This window comes from Cupressus sempervirens, chromosome 7, assembly GCF_028749045.1.
Source record: "Cupressus sempervirens isolate cs-2001-9-10 chromosome 7, ASM2874904v1, whole genome shotgun sequence".
Classification (NCBI taxonomy): Eukaryota; Viridiplantae; Streptophyta; class Pinopsida; order Cupressales; family Cupressaceae; genus Cupressus; species Cupressus sempervirens.
In genome coordinates this window covers 885,318,851-885,334,528 of record NC_143124.1, presented here as the reverse complement: position 1 = coordinate 885,334,528, position 15,678 = coordinate 885,318,851, and the positions used below count along the sequence as shown (strand labels likewise).

Sequence of the window (15,678 nt, the reverse complement as noted above, 5' to 3'; positions counted from 1 at the left end):
GGTTCACGATTCATTCATGGATTCCTCTTGGTTATTTTGCAAAGGATATTGCAGGAGCTTGCGTTGGTTGACTGCAGTACAGTTCATGACTTCATTTGGGATCCAGGTGGATTGACTGGGTTGTTGTTCAGCCATTGCTTGGGGACAAGCAATTTCAGGAAGGGCGGATTGTAATGTCCCCATTTTTGGCTGACCTTGTGTAGAGTGCCGGATTTTCCTATCCTCGACTCTCGTAGGCAAATGGTGTGGAGAGAGAGTCAATTCTGCGGATCAGATGGTCATATTTTGCTCTTGAAGAAGTGTTAAGAGGTTATATTTCATTATTATGTGTTATCGGGGCCTACATGTTATAATTTTAAGTTGAGTTGCACTTTTTATTTTATAAAATTACTTTATTATAAAAAGTGCATCATAATGAGGTTTTATAAAGGATGTTTCTAGAAGTTCTAGCAACTTCTTAGAAAAAGTGAATAAATAAAGGGTTGGGCCTCTCATTTGGACATGCTTGGATTTGAGATTTCTTCTACTTCTTCCATTGTGGAGCAATTTGTAGTCTCTTGGGTCTGCAAATACTATTCGATCTTTGGGAACGAATCACTCCCCTAGATTGGCATAACTCAGGTAGTGAAATATCTACTGAAGGGTTGCATAACTGGAGTTGGTATTCAGCCATCTCATTGGAACTTCATTGAGAAATTGTTTGAAGGGTTTATTTTGGTTGGAATAAGGGTTTCAGATTTACCCTAGCATTGGTGAAGCGTTTGGCAGGGGTTTGAAGACAAAATTTGTGCATTTTCAGAATTGTCAAATCAGGGTTTGGAACCACATAATTGCTCATATCTTCTCAACCCCTTGGAGTTATTTTTTATGGTTTGGTAGGGTTACTACCTAACCCTAGGCGCCCATATTCCTTGCATTGGGGGATCCCAAAACCCCAGCATTATTTTTATATAGGGGTCGTACATGTTGGCTTGGGTACGGCCTTGCCAGTAGAATCAGCAGCAGCAATTTGGGGGTTCGTTTGGGGGCAGTTTGTGGAGGATTTAGTGTCTTTGGCAGCGGTTTACATCAGACATCTCCAGCAGCAATACCAGGTGCACATATTGAGTTTTTTGATTGTCAAAGGTGTTGCATACAAATAGTTGAACAGTCAGCACTGTCATTGCATTGTTGGTTATCTCCAGTTATTAGTTGTTGTTGTAAACCAGTCATCTATCATATAATCTGAACTGGGTTATTGTCATGTCATAGCATTGCATTGTCAAGGGTTTGATGTATTAGAAGTGCATAGTTGTGACAGTCCCCTAAATCTGATATTGTAAAATCAGTCATTAATGTAGATGCACAGCTCAGTCCATTATAATCAGTTGTAATCAGATTTGCATGCATTGATAGGATTGAATATGAAGGTTTATATGTTGTCATCAATCTATATTCATATGCATATGTATTAGACACCACAGTCTTTATATTCTGAAAGTATCAAATCTGAGAGTTTCCATATTCTGAATATTGTTATTGGTACTGTTATTGTTCATTACATTACATTTCGATACTGGCATTGTACTTTGTGGTTTCGTTGCACAACAATTAGCCCTATTCGCAGCTCTATTCAGTTACATGCCAAGTGTTTGACAAATTGTCTCAGATCAGTTTGAGGGTTTTAGTGGCCTTAATAGTAAGGGTCATTACATGGGATAAACAGAAAATAAAATGACAGCAAGGTATGAGGAAGAAACTTTATAATTTTAGTCACCTCCAACTAGAACAAGCAAGGTCTTCTGAATAGATTGATATTGAGGATAGCTATTCAATGGATGAGAAATTGATTTTTGGAGCAGGTGAAAAAGCTGAACATACTAAACAAGTTGATCGGATTGAACAGGCAGAACAGATAAACAACATTCAAATGGCATGTAATGAAACTAAACCGCATCGAGAGGTAAGGGAAACATTGCAAGCTATTAGAGATGGGCAAAATAACATAGTTGATGCACTTCAACAATTCGCAGCTAATATACAACAATTAGCCCTAGTTAACAGGAGAGCCCCGAGCCATCACAATGGAGGTAATAGTGTAGCGGGATCACCCCGAGCTGTTACGGCTCCCACATGAAACACTAACAAGCCTTTGATGTCAGTTTTTAATGCAAAGGAAGAGGTAGCACCACTAGCGGCACCAAACTTACTACCAAACAATGTTATGACAATGTATGATGAATGGGATTTGTTTCTTCATCCAATTAAAAAAAATATGTCCTTTGTCCAATATTTAAATCAGAAAAGGGAGTCAGATAAATAGCACCAAGATAGGAGACCTAGAGCACCAAACAAAGACTTAAAGCATGCTATGAAAAAACTATCTCTCCCTACATTTGATGGCAGTAGTAAGACATCTGCGAGAGCTTGGATTCACAAGCTAGACATGTACCTAACACTTAAACCTATGTCAGAGAAAGAAGCCATCAGATTTGCTACAATGCACTTAGAGGGAGCGGTATATGATTGGTGGCACCACACGTTGGTTCCCTAGGATCATGGTCTCATTACATCCTATGAGACTTTCAGCTCTAAGCTGATTACTCACTTTGACAGGAACAATATAGAGCTCTATTACAGGGATTTGGCACAACTACGACAAGGTGGATCTCTAGATGATTTCACTGACAAGTTTCAATGAATCTTGGTGATGGTTCCAAACATGATAGAACAACGCAAGGTAATGTTGTTCATCGAGGGTTTACAGGATAGATATAGAGGTTTGGTTAAGGTACTTAAACCAAACACTCTGGATGATGCTATTAAGATCTCACACAATCTAGAGTCACCCTCTTCGATGTTACAGCCTCCTACGAAGACGTATAAGGGGACCACTTCATTCCAAAAGAACGAAAAACCAGCATAAGGCTACACCTCTTAGGATGGACTTTGAGACACGAAATGAACTCAAGAGGAAGAAGCTATGCTTCATTTGCAGAGAGTCATGGACACCCGATCATAGATGTCTTGCCAAAGGCAAGATACACTATGTAGAGGTACTTTCAGAGAAGAATGAGCAGCAAGAGGGCAGCAATGTTGATGGCAGTGATGACGAGGAGAACGAGGATCGACCACCTAGAGGAAGGAAGAAGGAAGGTACCCAAGGGCAGCCCCCTATCATAGCATCACTTTCTAGCGATCCCATAGGACACCCCTTTCGGTTGAAAGGAATTGTTAGAGGGCAGTGTATTATATGTCTCTTGGATACGGGTGCCTCACATAACTTCATAAGCTCACGATGGGTTACCAAGAGGAAGTTACAGATTGACGACATACATGAGTTTGAGGTTAGGGTGGGAGGAGGTGAGAGACTGAGATGCGTAGGGAAGGTGTTAGAACTTCCGATTCATTTTGATGATTTCCTTCTTGAGGCAGATTTTTATGTGGCGGATTTAGATGGACTAGATGCCATGTTGGAGAGATAGTGGTTACAAACCACATGACGATATACAATTGATCACGAAAAGATGCATTTGGAGTTCTTACAAGATGGTCGACAAGTGATCCTCAAGGCTATGCTAGACGGTGAACCTAGGTTGATTTCAACCCAAGGGATGGAGGCCATTATGAGGCATGATGACATGGAGTGGGCAGCACACTATTTTATTTCCTCTGAGGCTACCTTAGACTCGGGACAGCAACTTCATATTGACATTCAGCCAACACAAGAGGGTTTTTGAGGACATATCTCCAGGTATTCCCCCAGACAGAGGGTTTGAGCATATCATAGAGTTGGAGGGTGCTAAACCCATCATCACAACACCGTATCATCATCCCAAGCATTATAAGGAGGAGATAGAAAGGACGATTAAGGAGCTTCTAGACATGGGACAGATCATGCCTAGCTCCAGTCCCTTTGCTTCTTCAGTTGTATTGGTGAAGAAGAAGGATGGCACTCTACAAGTGTGTATAGATTATTGTGCTCTCAACAAGAGGACCATTAAGAACAGATACCCAATCCCTCACATTGATGAGCTAATGGAGGAGTTACATGGGGCAATTTACTTCTTAAAGATAGATCTCAGATTGGAGTACCATCAGATACGGATTCGCAAGGAGGATGTCCATAAGACAGCCTTCTAATGTCACTATGGTCACTACAAGTTCTTGGTGGTGCCATTTGAACTCACTAATGCACAAACTACATTTCAGTCCTGCATGAACGTCATTTTTAGGAAGCAGCTGCGAAAGAGCATATTAGTATTTTTTGATGACATATTCATTTTCAGCAAAACTCGGGAGAAGCACTTCTAGCATCTAGATGAGGTACTCAGTGTCATGGAGGAGCACTCGTTGTTTGCTAAGGAATCCAAGTGTGAGTTCGAGTTGACCGAGATTCTTTACCTTGGTCACGTGATTGGTGCAGATGGGGTGAAGGCACATCAAGAAAAGATTCAGACAATCCTAGATTGGCCACCACCAAGGAATGTATCAGACTTGAGAGGTTTCATGGGCCTTTGCTCTTATTACAAGAGGTTCGCTAGAGGTTTCTCTCAAAAAGCAGCTCCCCTCACCCACCTTACACGAAAAGGGGCTTTCAAATGGACAGTTGAGGCAGAGGATACTTTTGATAGGCTCAAACAAGTGATGAGCACATGCCCAGTCTTGGCACTACCGAATTTCTCTCGACTGTTTGTTCTTGAGTGTGATGCTTCAGGGAGTGGTATTAGCGCGATGCTCATATAGGATAGGCATCTGATTGCTTATAAGAGCAGGATGCTCAAGGATGGCGAGAGGTTGTACTCCACTTATGATAAGGAGATGTTGGCTATTATGCATGCCTTGGCCAAGTTCAAACAATACCTAGTGGGGGACAAATTCACAGTTATGGCAGATCACAATAGTTTGTGCTACTTCTTAGAACAAAAGGATCTTAATGAGAGACAAAAAAAAGTGGGTCAGCAAGATTTAGGCCTATGATTTTGACATTGAGTACATCAAAGGTAAGAACAATGTAGTTGTTGATGCACATTCTAGGAGGCCCTCAGTAGCGAAATGTTGTGCTATGTCTGAGATTTCAGCAGATTGGAAGTCTCAGTTGTTGGTTGAGTATTCTAAGAATACTCAAGCTTGTTAGATTATGGATGGACAGCTTCAGGACAGCAAGTATAAGGTAATAGATGATGTGATTTTCTATAAAGATTGTATTTACCTCATACTAAGATCTAAACTCAAAAGTAAGATTATGGAAACTCTACATGATGCACCATCAGCAGGACACCCAGGATTCTTCAAAACCTATAGACAGGTTAGGGAAAGATTCTCATGGAAGAACCTCAAGGAAAATGTCCTCTAGCATATCAGGGAGTGTCAGACTTGTCAACAAAACAAGTCAGAGCATGAGTTTTTGGCCTGGTTATTACAGCCTCTCCCCATTCTGGCCCAGAAATGGAAGAGTATTTCCATGGATTTTATTACAGGGTTACCTAGGGTGCAAGGTAGGGAATCCATTTTTCTGGTGGTGGATAGGTTAACAAAGTTCGCTCACTTCTTCGCCATAGCAGCAGATTGGTCAGCCTCTCAGGTAGTTGAGTTGTTCTTTCGGGAGGTCTCTCGCTTACGTGGTCTTCTTTGCACTATTGTGCGACACGGATAGAAAGTTCCTTAGCACTTTCTGGCAAAAACTGTTCAGATTGACAAGTACGGAGTTAACACCCAACACAAGTTATCACCCCCAAACGGATAGACGGACGAAGATAGTTAGCAAATGGGTGAAAAGTTATCTCCGGAGCTATGTAGCAGGACAGCAAAGAGCTTGGGTTAAGTGGTTGTACCTAGAAGATTATTGTTACAACTCCTACAACATGTCCATTCAGATGTCTCCATTTTGTGCTCTCTATGGCAACAAGCCCCTGTCATTTGTAGACTTGGCTTTGCAGAACAACAAGGCACCTCTAGTAGACGATTGGATACAGGATCAACAAGATATTCTTCAATCTCTACAGGAGAACATTCTACAGGCCCAAAATCAACAAAAGATGTATGTTGATCACTGTCGGACTAAGCAGAGTTTTGAGTTGGGTGACGTGATTTATCTCCATCTCCAACCTTATAGGCAGAGTTCCTTGAAGAAGACTGGGTCTCAAAAACTTCAGCCCCAAATTTTTTGGTCCATATCGCATTATGAGGAGGGTTGGTGAGGTTGCCTATGAGCTAGATTTACCTAAGGATAGCAAAATTCATAACATGTTCCACGTTTCATGCCTCAAGAAAGCAATTGGCCAGCATACAATACCCTCCATGGAGTTGCACCCGCTCAATGAGGAAGGGAAGCTTGTATTAGTTCCAGCAGAGGTGATAGAAGTCAGAGAGAGAAAGTTGCATAACAGGGCTATCGAGGAATATCTGATTCGCTAAAAGGATTTACCTTACGAGGATGTTACTTGGGAAAGCAAGTCTATCTTATAGCATCTGGCATTGAGATTTCTTGAGGGCAAGAAACCTTAGGAAGGGAGGACTATAATGTCCCCTTCTCCGCGCTAGCCTTATCGGCGCCTAGTTGGTCTATCTTTCTATCTGGATAGGCTAACGGCAAATGATTTAGGATGCCAGTCAGTTACAGGAGTTTGGGTTTCGGTTGAGGAGATTTAAATGGGAAATCCTAAGGTTTTAGTCACTTTATTTTATTGGATTGTAATATAAAGTACTTTATCACCTAAAGTCACTTAAAGGCAAAATGACTTAAGTGGCTAAAAGACGAAATAGTTTTTTATCCCACATTGCTAAGATGTTTGTATCTCCCCACACTTCAAGGTTATTTAAGAAAGCTTTTTGCCTTGGGATTAACACAAGGAATATATGATATTTCTAGAAAATCCTAATGGTTACTTAGATGTAACTGGATTTTTCTTAAGGACGTAACCCCTTAAGGAAATAGTTGAGTCTGGACACAAAACTGGGACTCACATGGTATTTCCGAATTAAGAGCTGGAACAATTCATTGATATCAAGAGATCATAGCTTCAAGGCAAGAAGGTGATTAAAGTTCGTAGAGTTGGCACCACATACAGGACGCTATCTGCATAGTTGAAGCTTGGATGGCTAAGAGGGACATTAGTCATTCCATGATAGAAGATGGTAACCTCAAACGTACATGCATTTTCCTCTTCAATCAATTGTAATCGCATCATCTAGCATCAGGTTGAAGCACTGAATGCGTAGCAACTAGGAAGGAATTGGACTGCCCTCGACTCTCGTCACAGAACATATTCGCGTGACCATCTCACCAAGAATAACAGGTCGGGGTCACAGCAGCAATAATTTGCAAAGTTGGGTTGTCTGCAAGGGTGATGGCATATGTATTAGCAATGAGTCAGATATATTCACAGGATACTAGAGATGCCATTATCATTCGGCAGGGTCACATACCAAACATAAGTAAACCGCAATGGATGCTAGAGTGAGGATAGAGGTGAGTAAGTACAGTCGGTTGGCAAAATACAGATGGTAGATAACACCTAAAGTCAGAACAGCTGAACGTGGGCACTGGGAGAACATTCAAAGCAGATTCATACTCCCATATTGATATTCACACTACAAACAGGTCTGTATGTTATCTACATAGCTCGTAGCCAGATCTCTGTTTTTCCTTTAATATATCTGAACTCAGAAACTTGTCATTTGCATATTGTAAATCTGTTGTTGGTTAATTAGTCTGATTAGAATTCATGATTACAATATTGTGATTTTGAAACACCATCTAGCACTTATTGAAGGCATGTTTTCATAAGTTTATAATAGTCATTTCATATCATTTATGTGAGCAATCAGCATAGCGGATGACAGTAATAAGCTTGCTTAAGGACTTGTTTACATGACAACTATTCGACAAAATTCTTGTTAGTTCAAAACCAATAATTCTTATCAAATCCAGCAAAGAACATTTCAGTAATCATCAAAACACAAATCGTTTTTGCGAAAACCATGTTTTGGGACATTTTTATAAAAAAACGTGTTCTTGATATGCATGAACATGAATTGTTTTTGCTATTGGAGGGCAAAAATGTGATAACCAACAGGAATAATAAGGACATAAACCCTAAAACGGCTCCTCCTAGAGCCAAAACATGCTCAAAAACACAAAGAAATGAACTTTTTTTATGGCAAAATGTGGCTTCAAAATGCCATAAAATGGATCTTTTTATGCAAGAAATCCAATGTTTAATGCATGATAATGCAAAAAGATGCAAAAACGGCCCTAGTTGGAGAAATTTCGATCCATACAATGGGCAGATCTGGGCATTTCCTCACAAAAACGTGTTCTTCATGAAGTTTTGCCCTTGAAATCCAAAATTGGGTTCTTATCTTGCATCTACATGTGTCTCAAAGGCAAATTGCACTCTATAATAGAGATTGCATGTTTTAAATATCATCAAATGAAGTCTTTCATGCAAATCGCACTCTTCAAGGGTCATTGCATGTTTTACAAACGCTCCAAGATGCAAATAGCACTCTTGGAGTCTCATTGCACATTTTAAAATACATGTTTAAGTGTTTTAAAATGCCCTTTTTAGTTCAAAATCATGGTCTCTAAAGGCATTTGCATATTTACATGTAAATGGGTTGAAAGACATGTAAGTGAACAACCTAAGTGATCAATTAAGCACATCTCTAATTAATTTTTGAGGAAATATCATTTAATTGGGTTAAAAATAACATTTGCATAATAGAATTAACATATTATGAGCAAATATCATTTCAAAAGTAATATTTAACTTATATGTTTTAAATAAAACATAAGTTACTCCAAAAATAAATCAAACTATATAGTTAATATAGTCACTTGAGTGAAAAATTTAAGAGCAACTCAACTTAAAAATATACCATAAGTGCTCTATAGTTACTTTAAGTGATCACTTAAAATGATAAAGTAACTTAAAAACATAACATAAAGTGATTTTTAGTTGTATTTTTCAAAAAGTGAATGTCAACATTAAAATATAACATGACTTTCTAAATCATGCAGTTGCACCTGGAGAGTCCACTTTTGGGGCACTAAAATGATCATATATTTTAATTGCCAACTCCAATTAAGCCCTAAGATAGACCGAATCGAAGGGAAAACCAACAACAATGATTTGAGCAAAATCAAAAGACCAAAAGCTAACAAACACACACTCAAAAACGTGAAAAAGGACGTTGAAGGCTTAAAAAATCAAGAATAGGCTTAACAAATTGAAAAACTAAAAAGACTTGACGAAAGTCTTTAGTAAAAGGATTCTTTATATCAATTAGAGTCGATTGGTTCATAAATGTTATCCAATTAAATAATGAACTAATTCAGAGAAATGTGAAACAAAGTTGAAAAAGTTTCGTATTGTTACCTATATTTTGTGGTGACAAAAAGCAAGACAAAGGGATGACACTGATGAAGCAATGAGGATTCATTGTTATCTACTTGTAAAATGGAGATCAAGCTAGAGCCACAAGCACATCTATCTATGCAAAGCAAGGAGCCACAATAGACATCAAGGAATACAGCCTCAACCTCTTCCCATGTTCTGACTAGACTAGGGAAGAGGAAGATGTGATATATAATTAATGAATTTTGATGATAAATTTTAAAGGTGGTCACCATAAATTTATAATATTTGTCATACATCTAGTGTAATAGCCATCATGATTATGCATACTGATGCAATTATGCATTCTGCCTTAAAATTGATCATTTCATTGGATTCATCTTGTCATTGATTTTTTTTTAAATGTGTCTGTAAAAAAATTTAAACAAATTTAAAGTCATCAAGTTTTTCCCGAGACAAAAGTTTTTGGTCTGCTGAGTTTTTGCTAAGTCTAAGTCTGCCACATGTGGTCACATTTAACATGGACGGGTAGAATCCCAATCATCAATATGATGTATAAAGGAGAAGCTATGAACGTAAAATTTTGTAGTGTCAATGAAGTGATTCTTGATAAAGACTTTCATTGCTGTGGTCCATATCATATTATTGGTCGTTCTATTTGCATGTTGATGTGATATTGTACTCTATTTTTACTCAAATCTAAAAGAAAACACTTTCCCTAAATTCAGAAGACTCGTTTCATGTGTTTTATAGAAGTATTTTGCACGATATTGGTTTTTTAATGAACTTTAGAATTTATTTAATTCATCAAATTTTCCCAAGTTGTGTAAAAATCAGGTCTCCCGAATTTCACCAAATCACAAGTTTTGAAACCATGGTTGTGGATTCGATTCTTTCCAGATGATTGTAGTCTTCTCCATTGTTGTCAACCAGATTTGTTTCCATTGCAATTGTATGCACTGAGTCGACTATTCTGGGAAATGCAATCTTTATACATATTCCTTATAGTCATCAAAATTCTGATCCATTATCAACTTAGAATCTGTAGGACCAAGTTGCACTTAGAATATCTAAGTCCATATCATAACAGATGGAAGGGCCACTTTCTTGGAGCAATAAAGTGATGACATACTTTGACTAGAAACTAAAACAGGGAATAATACATACAATTTCTCATTGTTCATGTAATACATAAATCCAGTACTGCAATCTAATGGAATAAATATATGCTTCTATAGATCATTTGTGAAAGTAGAAGGCAATGACTTCCATATGTTCTTGTCAGACCCATTTTAGGCCTTATTAAGATTTAATATTTGTGTTAGGTGTAGAAAAAGATGTCCTTATATAGTTCAAAAACTAGTCACACAGACAAGTCCATTTACACAGACGTCAACTATTCTATGCATAACAATACATAAAGCATTATTAACAAACACTTCATGAAGAAAACAGAAATACTTTCCTACCTGTATGCCACCAACAAGTATCTCCAAAGACGGATTCTTTATGAGATTCTGAATAGTTACTCCATGAGCAGTTCCAACCAGCTGGATTCCACGTTGAGCAATAGTACTAGCTGCCAATGCTTCAAGCTCTGTCCCAATTTCATCAATTACAACAGTCTCAGGCATATGGTTCTCAACTGCTTCAATCATAACCTGCAATTGCAATAACGATTAGACTCCATAAGGGATCACCTTAACATATGAAATTCATAAACTACCAAGAGATGTAACTGAGGTACCCAAAAGTAAAGACGGTTAAGAATTCCAAACATTACAAAATCAAACTTTGTAATAGTCAAGAAAGGATCAAATAGTTGTAACTCAGAAGGTTCAAACAGTGATATGGAAATTTCATGTGATAAGAATAAGTGATCGTTAACATAGTGATTAGATTGAAAAGAAAACTATAGGAAGATAAGATAATTTATTAAATGTCCTATTGATGTCTATCATGATGTTCCTATTCACCTCCAACTGGGTAGGGAGAAGATGAATGGGAGCATCCAATGAGTACTAGAAAAAAGGTATGCAATCAATATCAATGCCCACTAACCCTAATAGTTGAGCCTAGAGCATACCAACACCGGGCCCGATCAATGGGGGTGGTCGCCATGATCGTCTTCAAGGAGTGATAGGCAAAGTAAGAATACATGTGACGACCCTTAGTAGAGTCAACAAACCCCCAAAGTCGGTGAAGAAACCAGGTCAACTAGAAGATGACACCAAGTTTAAAGGGGAGAGCCCCAAAATGATGCTATTAGAGGTGGCTTGGTGGCAATTGATAATGTGTTGGAGAGGGGTCTAAACACACTCGAGAGAAGCCCATTTAGAGGCCAGGAGGGAGGGCCTCCAAACCACAAAACCATAATGAATAGTTGGTCCGATCAAAGAATCCATAAGGGACATCTTGGATGCGGTGTCCTGGAATTGATGTCGGAAGCACTATGTCTCAATCAGAGCAAGGGAACCCAGGCCCTTGTTAACCTGGTGTTGCATGGCCAATCTCATATTAAAACAAGGTCTCAAGAATCTGACACCCAAATAAGTGTAAGTTGATGAGATCTTGATCTCCTCGCCCTGAAAGAATAAGTTTAGATGGGAGGTCTTCAAACAGTTGCAGACCATAACACACGTCTTATCTAGGTTAAGTCTAAGCTATCTCGAGTCATAAAAGGAGGCCAAACCATCTAGGAGATGTTGAAGGCCCTCAGGGGAGGAGGCCAAGAGAACCACATCATCAACAAAAAGAAGAATGGAGATCAAGATCGAGTACAAATAACAACCATCATCAGGGAGTGAGAAGTCCGAAAGGAAAGTTGTTCTAAAATTTCATGCTGATAAACATGAGAATTACATCTATTCACATGTTTGAACAGAAACTACAACAACATATGATATAGGTATGACTAAAACCAATTTAAACAAGCTTTGAACTAGTTTACCAAATTTTTGGTTCAACCAATTCCATGACATATTGTAAGAATTTTCCCAAGGCCAAATTTTTGGTTCAACCTATTCCATGACATATTGTAAGAATTTTCCCAAGGCAAAGAATGAAAATGCCAAGATCTAGAAGCTCAATTAATGGCACAAATAAGAGCAAGAAAATAATATGATCAAATGATTAATCCAATATTTGATCAAATTATAGTGGATGCCCGATCAATTAATAAATACAACATAGATGTGCCTAAACATATAGGCAATGCATGATAACTAGGGGCAATGCAAGAGCTAACCTATCAACTAGACAAGGTTTAATGACATGTCCACCAATGGTGGATCATCCTCCATAGTACAACAAAGTATGTGCAACAATGAGAGAACGATAATGTGATGGGAGCACTAAAGGTAGATCTCACACATAAAGAGGTATGAGAATACAACTAACTCCACCTCAAGTGGATTTCTCCAATACCATTTGCTAAAATGAAATGTAAACTCCTTTGTGTTTACATGACGACTAAAATGCAGATGCATTATCCTAAGTAAACTTAAGTGTAATTAAGAATATTTAATTATGCCAATACATACCTACTACTATCTAGTGAGTCTACACACATCCAATACTATTTGCATGATGAGCATGATATTATGATAGCTAATTGTGAAGAGGTATGGTGAAGGATTAAAATTGAATTGTAATATAGAAAGGTCAAGCAGTATTAGGGACATGTGAAGCTAAGAGAACAGACAGACCCACTAGTGGTTGTCAACACATTAGGAGCCATCAATGGGGGTACAGACCCAATTTTCTGAACCACTTAATTTACATCATTATTCCTATTAATGCATCTATAGAGTGTCATATGGATACCGTTAAAATCATCTTTCTTTTAATATGTATTTACACGTCTGCACACAAACTGTAACATATTATGAACTGAATATTACTGAGCTAGTTTAAAGAAGTCAGACGCTGGTTTATCAATTCTTTTGTTTCACCCAGCCCCATGACATGAATATTCCTAACTCTTGAATATCCGAAAAACCAATGCAGTTTGCATTATCAAAACTGTATTATAATAGATAGTTATGAAGTGTTATGATAGATAGTCACGACTGAACTGTAGAACAAACAGATCCACAACCAGTCATTAACATGTACGGAACAAACAATATGGCTGCATGCAACTGTAATCTACACATCATATGCATCACACGTTTTCCCATAGAACATGTGATTGCTCATTGATTATAAGGAAGTTTTTTGGGAATGGACAACACTATAATGTCCCCTTTCTAGACAGTTTCCATGGTTGAGTTCTTAGCCAATCATTTCAACCCTCATGGGCTAATGTCTTCATTTGAGGATCTTTGGGTGAGATGTCACCTGAGCAATATGGACATCACTTCTATTAAGTATTATTTGGGATCAGGTCAATGTTTTTGCATTTATTATTTGGCTCATTTTGGCGGAAATATTATTTATAGTAAGTAAATTTTTGTTTCGCTAACACTCTTGGCAAGGCACTTGGTGTAAAGTTTCTACAAATTATGAACAATCAAATCTGATATGAAGCCTTTGTACTTTTCTGAAGATGGTCTTTATCAACACCGACCGGTATATATAGTATCCTTTGATGTATAATTCTGCAACTATATATTTATATCTGCTGTAATTCATAAGAGGCAATGAACGCTAAAGGAGTAGACTTAGTATTTCTTGTGTGTCCTTTATCCACATTCACATGCTATTTAAATAAAGTAACCAAGGGGCATGTCTTTACAAAGGACATGTCCCTTCCAAAGTCGGCCTTAATTGCTCTCTTAAAATCAGCGACTTTACAAGGAGACATATTGTTAATATTCAAACTAGCTAAGATGATTAGTTTAGTCTTTAACTATGTTGCCCAAAGGAGATGCTGATGTCTATTAAGGAGATTTATAGGACTAACTTACAAAGGGATTTTATGAGAGAACAAATTTGTACGATCTGTAATCAGACCAATATGATATATCAATATTACAGAATTAACACTCCCCCTTAACTTGATAATCATACTAAGAGATAACATATCTAGCAACATCAATTAAGATGAATAAGCATAGATTGATACTCTATATCTATTTGATTCTTCTAAGCATGTGGTACCATTGAACACATGATACAATGTCATATTGCTATACCTGTGATATGGCTTATCACTTATACTAGTGATGACAGTATTGCATGGAATGCAACATACAGGATAAAATCCGGAGAATGATTAAATTCTTCCTTTATCCAAGTTGTGATAGTATTGCATGGAATGCAACATACAGGATAAAATCCGGAGAATGATTAAATTCTTCCTTTATGCAAGTTGTGACTCATAGGTACTGGCAAGCCTATATCACAATATGATCCTAAGTTAAGATCTACCAGTTCACAGGATAAAATCAGGAGAATGATTAATTTTTTCTTTTATCCAAGTTGTGACTCATAGGCATAGAAATGTCTATATCACAATGTGATCTTAAACTCATCCAGATCTGATAGTAGTTCTCTATTGTTCAGCACATTATCTAAGAGATCGTCATCTCGCATAATGTCTTTTATACAAGTGTTCATTATCTCAGAGATCGTCACCTCTTATAATGTCTTTTATACAAGTGTTCATTATCTCAGAGATCGTCACCCCTTAAATAATGAATACAAATGGTGGAACCCATAACAGTCAATATCCTGACAATAATAATTTTAACTCCAAATTATTTCATTAATAATTAAAGAAGAAAAATGTATTATAATTCAACCATACCAAGTCTTTTCCTGAAGTGATCTATCTTCACTCGAGAGAGAGGTTTGGTAAGAATATCTATTGTCCGATCTGCAATGCAAATGTATTCTAATTTCACAGTATTCCTGTCTACCATATCTCTTACATAATGGTAAGGAATTTCAATACACTCGGAAATGTCATGGAAAACTGGATTCACAGAAAGCTTGATGGAACTCTGATTATCACAATGAATAATAGTGGAATTCATGGGTTGACCAAATATTCCCACAAGTAACTTTCTAAGCCAAACTGCCTCCCAAGAGGCCATTGTTGCAGCAATGTATTCAGCTTCTGTGGAACTCTGTGCTACTGATGCTTGCTTTCTGCATATCCAAGATATCATCGCTGAGCCTAAATTGAAAAAGCATCCTGAAGTGTTTTTCCTATCAGTAACACTTCCAGCCCAATCTGAGTTTGTGTACCCACGTAAGTCCAAGTCAACTTTCTCATACTTGAGCCCAAGGTTAAGAGTGCCTTGTATCTCATAATGTGTTTGACTATAACTAGGTGAATCTCCTTTGGCTCACACATAAACTGACTTAAAGCATTAACAACATAGCAAAT

At 37.8% G+C, this 15,678-nt stretch overlaps 1 protein-coding gene across 1 annotated transcript in view; it reads right to left on the bottom strand.

The window, feature by feature from the left end:
* The window catches only part of LOC149550329 (protein SEEDLING PLASTID DEVELOPMENT 1-like), a 215,964-nt gene that overhangs the window by 65,660 nt on the left and 134,626 nt on the right, over positions 1-15,678 (bottom strand). Inside the window, exon 4 of the mRNA XM_089793382.1 lies at positions 10,811-11,002. Coding sequence (XP_089649508.1) covers positions 10,811-11,002 — 192 coding nt within the window. The remainder of the gene's footprint in view (positions 1-10,810; positions 11,003-15,678) is intronic.